This window comes from Coptis chinensis, chromosome 6 (genome assembly GCF_015680905.1).
Source record: "Coptis chinensis isolate HL-2020 chromosome 6, ASM1568090v1, whole genome shotgun sequence".
Lineage (NCBI taxonomy): Eukaryota > Viridiplantae > Streptophyta > Magnoliopsida > Ranunculales > Ranunculaceae > Coptis > Coptis chinensis.
This window is the reverse complement of record NC_141461.1, coordinates 76950527-76965407: the sequence shown is the minus strand read 5'-3', so window position 1 is coordinate 76965407 and position 14881 is coordinate 76950527. Positions and strand designations below refer to the sequence as shown.

The following is a 14881-nucleotide window of genomic DNA, read 5'->3' as shown; positions in this document are numbered from 1 at the left end:
TTCGCAGATGGCATTCACCTTTTTAGGGTAGAAAATACCGCAAGACATTTTCAAAAAGTCTTGATCTTACAAATTGCAGGAAATTTAACAAAATAGTATACCTGACCAAGCCAAATTGAAGAGATAACATAGCTGTCATCGAAGGGGGAAATGCTAAACTATCTGTTATTATTGGAATTTGGAAGAACCTTACAAAGTTACAATGTGTACTTTTATATTCCATTGAGCAAATTGATTAAAAAAACAATCTACTTTACATTGGCAAAATTGCTAAGAAGACTGTTCAATGTGTACTACAACAACCAACAATATGTTGAAGCTGCTTGAATTCCCTACTTTCGTCTTCGTTTGATTTAATTCCTTTGGAACACATAGACCATAAAGCTTTTTCTATGTGATATCCTCCTCCGATGCTCACTTCTCTCTCTAGATGCCGACAGTAGCTATCGAAGATGCTTACGTTGACGTGTAGCTTGAATCCCATCAAGAATAGGAAATTTACTTCCAATTTGTTCATCACTTTCGTCATCAATCCTCCAACCTTGGCGAAATATGAATTTCTATAATTCCTGAAAGAATAAAGTGAGGTCAGATTTAGAGCAATGGCATCTTGTGGTACCATTCAAATTACTAATGCTGAGAAGCTAGGATAAAAACTTACATGTCTTCAACAAACTTGGAAGCCACCATGATCGTAGTAATGAGAAGCCTATGCACATTGCCAGAGGTAATTTGAAACTCCGGGTGGAGTTGGCACAGCCGATCAATGTAGATGTATGCAACGACATATATCGGTGGATCAACACGAACATATCGATAAATTCTCTCAAGGAAAGATTGAGTTGTCCTGTCTAGTGTCCCATGGCATTCGAAGGAGCGAATTCTTATATCCTTGGACAATGTGCGTGCACACGTTCTTGTAATTCTTTCATTCCTTGCTATGGTTCTCTCAAGGAGAGAAGCAAGAACAGAAATCACTGAAGGCATGTTTGAGTCATCTTGGTATGATGAGAAAGAATATAGATCCGATCTCAGCTTTCTTGGTGATATTGGACTTGAAGTTGAATCCATTGGAGATGTCAATCTATTTTTCTTGGCTGGTATAAAAAGTTTGATAAGGGGTCGGTCTCACGGAAATATGGAGCGTTTGACAAAGTTTTATAAGAGAAAAGTGGTGGGTAGAAGGTCAATGTGTGATTTTGGCGCTTTAATGAATAAAGAAAAGGATGGTTGAGAGTGTTCATGCCATTTGGAAAGTGATTGGAAGCTAGGATAACATAAAACTTAAATCATATTTGATCTTAAACTAGAATATATATAACAAACAAGTAAAATAAAATAAAGTTCCCTCTTCTTTAAAATTTGCTTGTCGTAATATATATAACTTATTTTGCCGACTCTATTAGTTTGTTTCGTGTACGGAGTGGACCACTTGTAATTAAGGCTTCGGATACCTAGTCTGATTCAAATCTTTATTTGGGACCCTTGTAAAGATCAATGATGTATTTACACATTAAACATATCCATATCGTCCAAATTAGTGAGAAGGTGAGGGTTGCATGTCGGTTCGGTTAAACCTTTGCTTCATCATATTCACAGTTAAAAACCTCATGTAGCTCAGTTGTCCAAATCCTATTCGAATCGCCCCACTGGAATGCCTATATAAGGGCGACTTCTCTATAGCTGTACCGTTTGTATATAACCACGTGACCTGACAGTAAGTATATAATAGATTTCTTGTTATTACAAACTGTGCTAGTTTCCCTAAGAATGTCTCTTTTAGAAAAGAATTTGTTACTTACCAGAAGAAATAGTATCCGACATTTTGCTTAGAATTCCTAGAAAGGATATACTCAGATTTAAGTCCGTTAACAAGTCGTGGTTCTTGTTAATCTCCAATCCCAATTTTTCCGAGGAAGTCCTCTCTCGTTTTTCTTATCTAAAAGAAGAAAAGGAGAAGATTATCTTAACTACTACATCCAGAAAGTACGAAAATGAGACAAGCACCAAGTACAAGTATGGTCACTTATTCATTAACTTACTAAAAACCAATATGAGAGCAATGAGTATGATATTTGCCTCTGGAAAAGGTGTAAATCCGAACGACTTGTCTTTCATATCTTCTTGTAACGGTTTGTTCCTTACCAAATACATGTATGGTCCTAACCAGCTTTACATCTATAACTCTATCACTGCCGAATTTGAGGATCTCCCTCTTTCCAAATACTTTGACGTTCAATGGGCATTAGTCAATGGCTCTACTATCAGCAAATACAAGGTCTTTTAACATTAGTCCATGACTCTAGTATCAGCAAATACAAGGTCTTTGGGATCGGGGCAGTGAGGGAAAACAAGTAATTGGGGTGAGAGCCCAATTTTCTAAAAAAATTCACTCTAGAGTCCACTTTAACTTTAATTTTGCCATAAGGTTTAACCGGGTTGACGTTATTAGATGAAAATATAAATTTACATATATGTAAATTTACATATATTTAAATTTACAAATTTAAATTTTCATATATGTAAATTTAAATTTGCATATATAAAATACTATATGTAAATTTAGATTTTCATATGAATGATAAATTTAAATATAAGAAAACCGTGTAAATTTAAATTTTCATATGTAAACATAAATTTTCATATGATGATATCAGTTCGGTTTGTCCTTAAGCCGAAATTATTAATGAAAATGTTTTATTGAGCCGAAATTATAAGTAAAAAATGATGATGTATGATGATATCAGTCTGGTTTTAGACTTATGGCAAAATTAAAAATTTAGGTGGACTCATGACCAAATTATTATTGGGCTTTGTCCTTGGGCTGTAATCACTTGAGGAAAAATGCCTTCGTTGATATGTGGTGAAAGACAGTGGATAGAGGTGGACAGTCCGTGTAGATCATGCCAGAAACATCCAGTATTATCACAACTACTTTTGGCAAAGAAGCAATTGTAGTGGTTGACTACAGATTAGTACTATGGAGGGCTTCCTAATAATCGCAAGGTGAAGGTCAGATACTATTTTCATGTAGTAAACGTTGAAACACTATTCTTTTTGAAGATATTTCGGACTTAAATAAAATTCTAACTTTTCTTGCTGAAACATGTTTCGCGAGTCAATATGCCTCCTTATATGTAAGGACTCCAACATTCACGTAAATGTCAAGAAAACATGCTATAGTTTGGATAAGGACAGTTCCGAACGTGGAGTTTCTAGCTAGCTAAGAAGTGAACTTCTGAATTTGGAGTTCCTGATTAGGAAGTGGAGTTTCGGTCCTGCAATACTAGTCAATTTCGAAGATCTAGTAACCCTTCTTGTAGTTCCATTTCCATTCCTATGGAATTGTGTTGATTCGGAAGTGGCTCAAAGTATGTTTTGGTACTTCTTACCCATACTTACCCATATTTACACGTTATCCAATTACTACAGAAGTGTTGCCACGTGTCTACTCCCTATTTGTATAAATAGTTGTCACGTGTCTACTTCCTATTCGCATAAATATGATACACATATGCCCCTATTTTCTCTTTGATGGTTGCACATTGGACCGTTGAGGGAAAATGACAAAAGTGTCAAAATATATTTTATACAAATTTGTTTTCAAATTTTAGAAAAACAAAGTTTTGCAGGAAAATAGGGTTTGCCCCTGTGCCAATTCCTGTAAATACCTTTAGTTTTGTTAAAAAATAAGGCTTTGTAGGAACGTAGGGTGTGTCCTTGTATTATTTCCTGTAAAGCCCTTAGATGGCCTAGTATCTAATGCATAAACCAACACTTATAAGTATAAGACATTAGAACTACTCTTAGGAGGATAAAATCCAAGCTAAGTTAACCTTTCTCCATCACACAGGAAACAACACATGAGATCTTTTATTTATCATCCCGAGAAAGTTTTCTAAAGGTTCTGATACAACTTTGGCCGACATATGGGATCTCTCACTCAACATCCAAAAAATATCCCAACAGAAAATTATAAAAGGAACAATGCTCCGAAAAGAAAAATATAACTTTTATTGAAAATTGATTGGCATAGATCATGCCCCCAGTGTAATGGAAGCAGATCCAAATCTGTTAAAATTTTGTCTCTTAGAAGCTAAGAGTAGTGTAACATTACTTGGAAACAGTGCATGTTAGCTTCGGGATTCACCACTGGAGGATCTTTCATCAACATCGTGTTCCTGGTTAACTTCAAAGATGTCCTTATATATAAGGATGAGTTAAAGTGGTAAAGTCCCTATCCGGTGGGGGTAGTTTACCACATTCGAACGTGTCACCAGTGTTCTGTCTCTTGGATTTATCATTATAAGAATTCTTATCGAATGACTTTTGCTCCGATTGTGGTCCCTCGGACTTCCTATCATTATAATGATTAGTAGAGTTCCTACCAGTAGGAGTGGAGGTGACACTGGTTATCACTCTTTTGTGGAAAGATTCCCTATCCAATTGGTACGACCTCTTCCAGTTCAGCATACTTGTCGATCCTAGCCTGCAACTCTGTCATGTTCGTAGGCTTCTTTTTTCCTTCAAGGACGAGTATAGACTAGAAGTGGGATCTAATCCCTTCTTAAAGGAAACTATGGAGAGGGTCTCATCGACGTTGTCAACATGCAATTGAACCTCGTTGAATCTTTTGGTGAAATCCCTTATACGTTTGTCTTTCCGAATCTTCATATCAAATAGTGCATCAGTGATCTTAGTGTAAGGCCGGTTGTAGGGGTGCAAGTGGATATCCAAATATTCGAATCCGATTCGAATTCGTATTCGAAAAATCGGATATTATCCGAAAATTTCGGATTCGGATTCAGATTCGGATTTTTTTTTTATGTCCGAATCGGTTTTGGGATAATGGATTCGATATCTTGCCATATCCGCATCCGATAATATCCGATCCGATTTAAAAAATTAATAGTTATTATATATAATTAATTTATTCATTTTTTATTGTATAAATATTATATAAAATCATAAATTAATAATATAAAACTATAATAACAAAATAATAATAATAAATGATAAATATATATATCTATACTAGTTTTTATAGTGGTAAAATGAATTATTCAAAGCAAATAAAATTTTAATTAATTTTAATTTTCGGATCGGATATTATCCGATATCCGTTTCGGATATCCGAAATCGGATTCGGATAATTTTTTTAATATCCGTTGGATTCGGATTCGGATTCGAATTCGGATATCGGTCTAAATTTTCGGATTCGGATTCGGATACAGGCGTATCCGCATCCGAACCTATCCGTTTGCACCACTAGCCGGTTGCAACTGAATTTCGCAATGAAATTGATGGATAGTTCCTTAAACTCGTGAATACTTCCCCTGGGCAGCTTCGTGTGCCAGATGAGTGTCGAGGATATCAAACTTGAAGCAAAATACCAGCACAAATAATGATCTTCCTTAGAAAAACCCATCATTGCTTGACGATAACCGAGCACATGAGAGACCGAATCTCCTTTGCCATTAAATTTAGAGAACTTTGGTGGTTTATAATCATGGGGGATGTATCCGCTCATAACATGCCGTGAAAAAGGAGTTCCAAAGTCTCTCTTGATTGTTGACTGAACGACTGACTCATTTATCTTGGTTGGTTTCGAACCTCGTAGTTCCTCCAGTATTTGTGCCTTGAGCTGTGCAAGAGTAGTTGGTTCATGAGTTGGAGTTCTCTTGTTGTTGTACCTCAGACTTGGACTCTCATAGTTCTCATCTCGATGATGATGCATTTTAGGTTCCCAAGATTGATCAGTAGAGGAGTTTGCAAAACTGGATCGGGGAACTGAGGGATTCCAAGGTAATGAAGGTTTCCTTGGAACTGAAAGTCTTTATCGTACCAAGGGTGACTGATAAACACCCAAAAGTGTAGTTCAAACCCCTTAATAGTATTACATTTAGGCCAATTATGTTTATAATAAATAAGAGTTAGTATTGTTTACGTGTTTTTGTGTATTTCAGGTCTTGAAGCTGTTTATATGCTTAAAGATGATATTTTGCATGGAAAACAAGTCAAGATGATTGCTAGAAGAGTTCTATGTTTAAAGCCCAAGAATCAAGAAGAAAAAGTTTTTTTAAGCCCAGTCAAAGCTGGAAAGTCAAAGTCAATCCGGGTAGAAAAAGAACATAAAAGTCAACAAATATTCAAATGGGTGTATCTATGGACTCGGGCCTCAGAATTAGGCCTACTTTATTCCAAAACGACCGGATCAAAATAAACTTTCCAATGGACCTAGCCTTGCCCCAATCAGAGTTGTAAAAGTGGACGAAAAGGGTACTAAAGTAAAGTAGACGAAAAGGGTACTAAAGTAATTTCTAACAATCGTGGCCTCTTTAGACTTAACCTAATAGACTTTGTGCTCACATTAGAGGCCCAAAATCCCTCTTTTTGGCCCATGCATGAAAATATAACCCTAACCCTCTCCTATGTAAAGAGGATTAAAGTTAAACAAAACTTGGCTACTCCCACTTTAATTTAGTTATAATTAGGGTTTTCTCTCTCTCGATCTCTCCCTCTTTAGTTTAGTTTAGGTTTAGTTAATTAATTAGTTTATAGTGTAGCCTCCATTAATTCCCCATCAATTAAAGCTTAGTATTTATTCAATTCTTATTTACATTATGTCTTTATTCTATTGTTTAGTTAATTTCAATTATTGTTGTAACGCCCGTATTTTTTAAAATACGTTTTTATCTATTTATTAATTAATTAAATTATTTATTTAAAAATTCGTCGGACTGGACTCGGGATACGTGGGCCTGGTTTTGGGCCCGAGTCGGTGTTGGGCTTGGGTTTCGGACCCAAGTATATAAACACATTTTTCTAGAGAATAGGGTTCATAAAGAATAAAATATATTAAAAATGGAGGCAGAGCTTGAAGCTCGTTGGCTGGAGCGTTGGAGCGCGACGGCTTGGACTAGGAGGGATTCGTCGGGTTTTAATACAGGTGAGTAGTTTATCTTTTTCGGTTTTTCCCGTATATAGACACAGTAACTGGACTTTAAAAACCATGATTTGTTCATCCTTCATTGTCTGCTCTTTTCTCTTCAAAGATTATTCTTATTGTGAGTGGTTATTCTTGATTGTTTCTCGCATCGAGACACAGACACAGACCACTTTTCGTTTACTGAAGAACCACTGTTCAATTACTTTTCATGCCGTTTTTGTTCTGATCAACCATGGGTTTTTCCTGTACATGTTTAATACTCTGTAGAGTTGTTAGTATTGCCTACACCATTAGGTGGTGGTGAAGGAAGGAGGCGCTGAGCCCCTAACCTCCTCCTCTCATATAAACGCCATTTCGCCATTCTTGTATTCTTGAGGAATTTTTGTTTGTGTATTTATTTGTGCGGGTTTGAGCTGTTTTTTGGTAGGGAGGGTTGTTGGTTTGAGGTATGGTGGTGGTAGAGAGTTTGTGGGGGTTCAAAACTCCCAAAACGATTATGGCGGTCGGATCTAACAAATTTTGAAGTGTTTTCTAACCGAAAATCGGTGGTGCTTGGTGAAGCAAAGTGGTGGGGTTTTTCACCCACTCCATTTTAACTTAGATAGATTTAGGTGGTGTGTGAAGGTTTTGGGAGTGGTTTGGAAGGAGCGAGACGGTCGCTCTTTGAAGGGATGATGATGAGAGCGATCGGGTGCTCCAGGTCGCAATTTACTTTTTGGCTTAGGACTAATTAGTTGGGCCGGACCCTATTAGTTCTGGTTGGGCCGGACCATATTAGTATTTGGTTTTGGGCCAGTTCAGCCTAAAGTTTTTGGGCCAGTTTCTAATATTGCTTGGGGCCAGTTTTAATTGCTTTTATTTGGACCAGTTTCAAGTTAGTTTTGAGGCCGGTCCATATAACTTAAAATAGATCTAATTGGGTCTTTAAATGTTTGGACTTTCGGGTTATAAGGTTTGGGCTTGGCCAGTTGGGTCCGAACCATTACCTTGGTCATGAGCCCATGAGCCATGCACCTTTGACCTTAGCCATGAACCATGGCTATGACCATGGACTTGTCGAACACGAAAACGACAGTTTGACTTTGACCATGACATGTTGACTTTGACCAGGATAGTTTGACTTTGACCGTTGACCGTTGACTTTGACCGTTGACTGTGGAATGTTGACTTTTCCAGTTTTTCACATATTTGATTATATAAAATATTGTCGATATTGTATAACTTGGTTGGTCATTATCTAATTTAGATTTGACGTGAGTAGTGTGTAAAACATATATATATTGGGCTTTGATTGTGGACTTTTGGTATCGCCTAATTGTTATTTACGTTTTATGTTGTATATTATATGGACACATATAGTAATAAAATGCATGGAAGCTAGTATATATTTGGTTGTCATTATCTAAGAAAGATTTGACATTGATGTTGTGTATTTTGACCGTGGACGATATTGAGATGTTAGGAGACATTATATTCCTAATAATGTTATAATAAAGATGTATCACGTACGTTGAAACATTGTGACATGATATAATATCTTTGGGATAGTTATATTAATGCAATATCTTTGAGAAATGTATATACTCCATTATTATATATGTGAGATGCTACTATCGCGTAGCATAGTATTGGTGAATATTTGCCCACGGGAGTGTGGTGTAGTACAATAATATATTGGCACGTGAAAGAATGAAATTTGGTTATGAGATATAATTGAGATGTTTCTAAATATTATGGCTTAGTGCAATAAGGTAATTGACCTGCACGTGATATAGTGGAATGTTTATGAGTCATTAACGTATGACACCTGAATAAATTACATAACGAAAATCCTAGAACCTGACTACCACAACTCATGTGATTGGCCCTTCTGGCGTTTCAGTTAATCTGAATGGCCTTCGGGCGGCCCTTCTGGCGTTTCAGTTAATCTGAATGGCCCTCCTGGCGTAGCCGAATAGTGGCTTGATTATTCCGTTCGCAAAATAGAACGATGATGCACAATATTTTATGCCGAATAGTGGCAGTGCTTACATAGATTTGGCTTCCGTGTGAGGATTTACCTGGTGTGCGGCATCCCGCTTCGGGTAGTTACGCATACGAGTGGCTCATTATGTAAAGGGAGGCATGTGGATGTACATGTTCGGCGTTGGGTTGCGATTGTGGTAGCCAGGGAAACTAGGTAAGACATAGATACGACGTGATTTTAGGGACACGCAAATAAAATCTTAATTAATATAATTATGGTAATATATTTGTTAATGATGTATATGTAGATAGATGATTATATATGGTTTTGCGTAGGGTGGGTCAAACTAATTACTTGGGCAGACGACCCACTCTGTGATTGAGCATGAAATGAGGCAATATATAATACGTTTGTTTGGTTATTTGTTTAGTTGAACCTAAAGAACCTCGATGGAGGAACTACATGCCTTATTTATTATGTGTATAGTTTGTTGTGTAGTTAGTGGGAAGTTAAAGGCCTCGGTGGAGGAACTACCTGCCTTAATTATTATTCTTTAGGATGTTGTATTTGTCGTTGAAAGTTAAAACCGGTAGAGGAACTAACTCCGCCTTATGGATGGTGTTTATATATGTATAAGTATATTTGTATTTTTAGGGGCTACTCACACCAAAGATTGTTTATAATGTCAACCCGATTTGCATGTTTGCTTATCGGGTGTGTTCGATTAAATGAACATAGTTGATAAGTCTTGGCGAGGTTTAGTGATGAAGAAGATTGGTTGTTTGCTTGTGGTTTTATGTTAGCATTGCATCTCAGGTTGTGTTTTGTTTTCCCTTGAGGTGATATAGATTTTCAGTTGAGATAATACTATTTGCATTTTCATTTGTAAATTGTTTTTGGTAATGAAGATGACTGTTGTTTAAGTTAAAATTTTTATTGGTTTTTAATTGTCCGCATATTTTTAAAACTGTTTATGAGTTTTTGGAAGTGGAGAGTGCGTCACACCTCGGATATCGAAGAGTCGGGGACAAATAATGTTTTTCCGAATTCTGTCGAAATTCGGGGTGTGACAATTGTCTTTACATTATTATGTCTTATTTTTCTTGTCTTAGTTTAATTAATCCAATGATATTAAACTAATCCCCCTATTAGAGAGAGTGATTATGAAACCTAATGATGAATAGATTGTTAAATATAATTATTTAATTGTGTATGTGTTTCAATGGGTTTACTTTATTGTATGACTTCCAAAATAAGCATATAGTAAATTAAACTAGGGATTGTTATGATTAAGTCGAGAGATTTGGTTGTAATAATCCGACATGCTAGTAATAATGACTATAGAGATGTAGGTTGTTGCTAGGGATGATAAAGTTTGAGACTTTAGGTTGGATTATTGCGTGAAAACCTAAAGACGATCTCTTTTCAATGAATAATTCGATTCTTGCATGAAACTAATCATTAGGTGGATTCATTACTTTCTCTATATCTTTCTCATAGTTTAAATCACTGTTTTAGCATATTTATTTACTATTTTCATAACCTAAAATATTACTCTCTCATTAGTGAATTAGTTTAGTTAGTCTAAATTCGTTTTAAGTACTTGCAAGCAAGAGTGGGGAACACGATTGCGTCTCTATATCAACATGTTTAGAGAGTATTATATTAACTTGAATAGCATGAGTTTAGTAGTGTAGAAACATTGTTTTTACACTTATCAAATCTCTCTTATCAAATGGCGCCGCTTGCCATATTGCTTTGTTACGTATTGCGTGTTTAAAATAGAAAAACTATTTTCACTATTCACTAACCAAAACACTAAAAACACTGTTCATAATTTCTTCAAATTGTTACTGTTCGAGAGCATACGAGTTGTGCAACCAATTCTCTGCCCTCCCGTGACTTGACCCAAAAAAATTGAAACCCTAGTTTTAACTCACGAACGTGTGTGCCCTCAATTTGTTTTCACAGAGCACAATCCGCGACCCGCGCAATGTGAATCTCAATTTAGTTTGGAAGATCGATGGGGAAATAATAAATGAATTTCTTAAGGATGAAGCCATTGATCACAACCTTGTGGATTCAACCAAGCTAGATGTAGAGTTCTCAAGAGCGTGTGAGGATCTACCACCAACCGACCACCATTCACTTGAGTTACCACCTCCTGAAATCCAACCATCTACCACCACCATTGCTCCACTCCATCGTCCATTTCAACTAAACCTCAAATTTGCACTTGAGCCTTTTGCCTCAAAGATCCTCTATAATTTTTTCAACCTTCACAGTGAAGTGTTTTTGCCTAACACACAATCCTACGAGTACACCATTTCTGTAGTTGAGAGGCAAACTTTGACTGAGTGTAGTGAGAAACCTAGTTTGTCTTATTTTTCATCATCTGAGCCTCATGAAAGACATTAAGATCCATACTTCATTCCTTTCTCACATAAAGAAACCTAGTTTGTCTTATTTTTCATCATCTGAGCCTCATGAAAGACATTAAGATCCATATTTCATTCCTTTCTCACATAAAGTATCACTAGTTCATCTCTTTGATCATTCTAACTCTTTAAAACAGCTACAATATATATGATGGTTTGTATATGTTTTTTGATGGGTTATATAAGTTTTTATTCATTCTTCTACATGATTATTACTTCCAATTATACCACTTCATTCTGTTTGGGGGTGCATTAAGTATCATGTTTTTATAGCTAGACTCCCAACTATTTCGATTATTAGTTTATAGTTGACCACGCAACATCCATCTTGTGCCACCCCAGTTTTTTTATTGTTTGGGGGTGTGCACAGTCTTGGGGAATCTGACTTAAAACGACCCCACATTAAGTCTAGAGAATCTGACTTTAAAAGACCCATATTTTTTTTTTGTAACATCCAATTTTCTGGAGTGTAGGCCACAAAAAATTTCAAACTTAAAAAGAGTTTTCAAATTTTGTTTGGGGGTGGCGTATTTTGGTTTTTCATTTCAAAACTCTTTGCCACCTTTCCCTATCATGTTTACTCCAGTAGAGTCTATGTTAGTTAGTTAAGTAATTTAATTGTGCTATTGAATTATTTCATGAACCCCCTTCTCCCAAATTGTTTGGGGGTGGTATATTTAATTTTAGCACATTGTACGTTCACGTATTAAAATTACATGTATAAATATTGAAATCTTGATTTAATTGGGATGCATAATGTAATTAGGTACCTTAATTTCGTAAAATTTTACTATTTTGCAGAATTTCAAAAGCTATTCTATAGGAACTCATATAGGAGTTGCGTATGTTTTTATTTATTTATATTAGTATAGATTAACATTCTTTTTCAGGTGTTACCATTTACAAGCACGTTTTTATGGTACTCTCTATTCTTTATTTTCATTCCATACTTTGGAGACAAAGCATGATTCTGCTTGCGGGTGGTATAGAAACATGTTGTAAATGTTTAAGCACATATTAGGTTATATATTACGTATTAATTGCCGTATAAAAATTAGAAAAGGTATCAAAATCATAAAAATAGTTTATACTATGCACTTAGTGATAATGGTATTGCTCCATTCTCCATGATGATATTAGTCTAGAAATCTCACTTAGTACTTGAATTAAGATTTAATTTTTGAAACTTAAATTAATATGTAGGTAATAGTCATTGCATCTTTTCATGAACATCTTGCATGAGCATTTACGATTGTACTTGGCAGTAATTTTCTAAGACCTAGGTTAGAGTACTTAATATAAATCCTATGAGAATCTAGCAAAAAAAAACCCTCATAAGAGTGAAATATCTGAGTGATGACACAAGGGAGAAGTAAATTCCAAGTAGAGAAATCACACATCCACTTGTTTGATCACCATACTATATCCTAAACGAGAAATTAGGCCTTCTTTGGATCGATATAGCCATAAATTCTGACCTAAGTATATTTTCCACTAGTCGCCCCACTGAGCCTTTTCACAAACCACAAATCCTTTACCCTATAAAACAAAATAAAAAATAAATCAGCCTACCTATCTGGATAAGTCTGAGAAATAGGATGAGTGAAGAAAAGAGAAGAGAAAAACCAGTGTAAACAAAAATTAGTTAGTTGCTTCAAAAGAAAAAAAAATGGAAAAAGAAAAGAAAAGAAAAGAAAGTTTTCATCCAAAGAAAAGAAAAATAAAATAGAAATAAAATAAAAAGTTAGAACTCCAAAAAACAGAATCAAAAGAGTCAAAAGCCAAAACAAAAAGGCTAAGGATGGAAACAAAGTGTTGAAGCAAAATAAGAACAAGGTTTTCTCTAGTTACATATTTTGAAGACCCTATTATCTCATACTTGTCTTTTTGAATATCCATTTCCTTCTTTCTTAAACCATCACCTCATCCCCGTATCACCTAATAAAGACCTCTAACTCAATTAGGATTAATTTGGTGTGATAGTAAGTGGTAGATGTATTTGATCGACCTTGACTTTCTTAGATTGTCATTGAGATTGTGAGGAAATGTGTGCCCACTGCACACTAGAGTTAGCAAACTTGAGTGGAAAAATCATAGTGTTATGTGTCTTGACACATTCCTTGTGAGAACCTACTTAATGCACGCTATTCAAAAGTTTCAGAAACGGACCTGCCATTGCATTTCATAGCATAGTTTATTGTATCGTTGCTTATCTTAAGTTGATTTGATTATTATGCATGCATTAATTTAGGAATTATATTATTATTATTATTTAGATAAAAGGGAAACACTTCCAAACTAGGAAGTGCTCCCTAGAGAGTGCATACATAATTCAATCAACGACCTTTGCAGAAAGAGGATTAAACTTAAACTATATTGCCGGTGGAGAGGGGACTTGCATGCCCCTAGTCGCTAGTGCATCAGCTATAAAATTTGAGTTTCTACTAATATAATAGAAGGTACAACCATCTAAAACAGAAATACTCGCATAAATGTTGTGAGCCACCAAAGTAGCTCCCCAAGATAGGTTTGTTCCTCTACGCTTCAAAATCTCAGCAAGTCTCTGGTAGTCTGTCAAAATGGCGATGTTCCGAATCTGCATGCGTTGTAAAAGCTTTAGGCCTCGGATGGCTCAAGCCTTTACCTCTTCTAGATTAGCACTTCTGTCTCTGTCATGTCTTGCACCAATGCAATAACCAAAGTTATTCCAAATAGAAAAACCTAAACCTACATGTTTAGTATTACTATCCCACGAGGCATCTGTAGTGACGTAGCAACAGTTATTGGTTATATAAGGCCAGACATTTATATGTTTGTTTTTAGCAAATGGCTTCTCAGTGTTAGTGATAAAAGTTGAAGCTTTGGAGATGATGCCAAAAAAATTTGTTTATTTGTTGTTGAAGATAATAATATTCCTGCTAGTCCATATGGAGTACATGATTGAGGCGAGTTGACTTAGGGTGTCTTTAATATCATTTTTAAAATTTAGCATAATGGTGATATTTGTGATGATGGAGATGATAGAATCATCGCTATTCCAATGATCGGTTAAGTTCGAATTTAGGAGTTAGATTGATGATCCTTGTTTAACTGCTAGTGAGATGTATAGATTCTGAGATAAAATTAGGGGACAATTACTTTATTATTTAGTCGTTGTAGTATAAATGAAGTTTGTGAGTATCTTCTCTAGAAAACTCTCACGAGGCTCTAACTTGTCTATTAGGGAATTCCTAGTAGTTTAAGGCCTTATTGTATATAGTCAATGCAATCATACTCCGCAAAACGAGATTAGTTAGGACCACATTTTTTGCCACTTACCTCTTTTTATTTCTCATCTTTGTTTGAGGACAAGCAAAATGCTTTTTGGGGGTGGTGTGATAAGCACCCAAAAGTGTATTTTAAACCTCTTAATAGTATTACATTTAGGCCAATTATGTTTATAATAAATAAGAGTTAGTATTGTTTACGTGTTTTTGTGTAATTCAGGTATTGAAGATATTTATGTGCTTAAAGATGACATTTTGCGTG

At 35.5% G+C, this 14881-nt stretch overlaps 1 protein-coding gene across 1 annotated transcript; it reads right to left on the bottom strand.

The window, feature by feature from the left end:
• Positions 1-151: 151 nt before the first annotated feature.
• LOC147494561 (cyclin-U2-1-like) lies at positions 152-1183 on the bottom strand. Its single transcript, XM_086565783.1, has 2 exons — positions 662-1183; positions 152-569 (listed from the first exon to the last, which is right to left on the bottom strand). Exons 1-2 carry the CDS (start codon positions 1069-1071, stop codon positions 284-286), a joined length of 696 nt encoding a protein of 231 aa, XP_086421909.1. The 5' UTR covers positions 1072-1183; the 3' UTR covers positions 152-283.
• Between the last annotated feature and the right edge of the window lie 13698 nt (positions 1184-14881).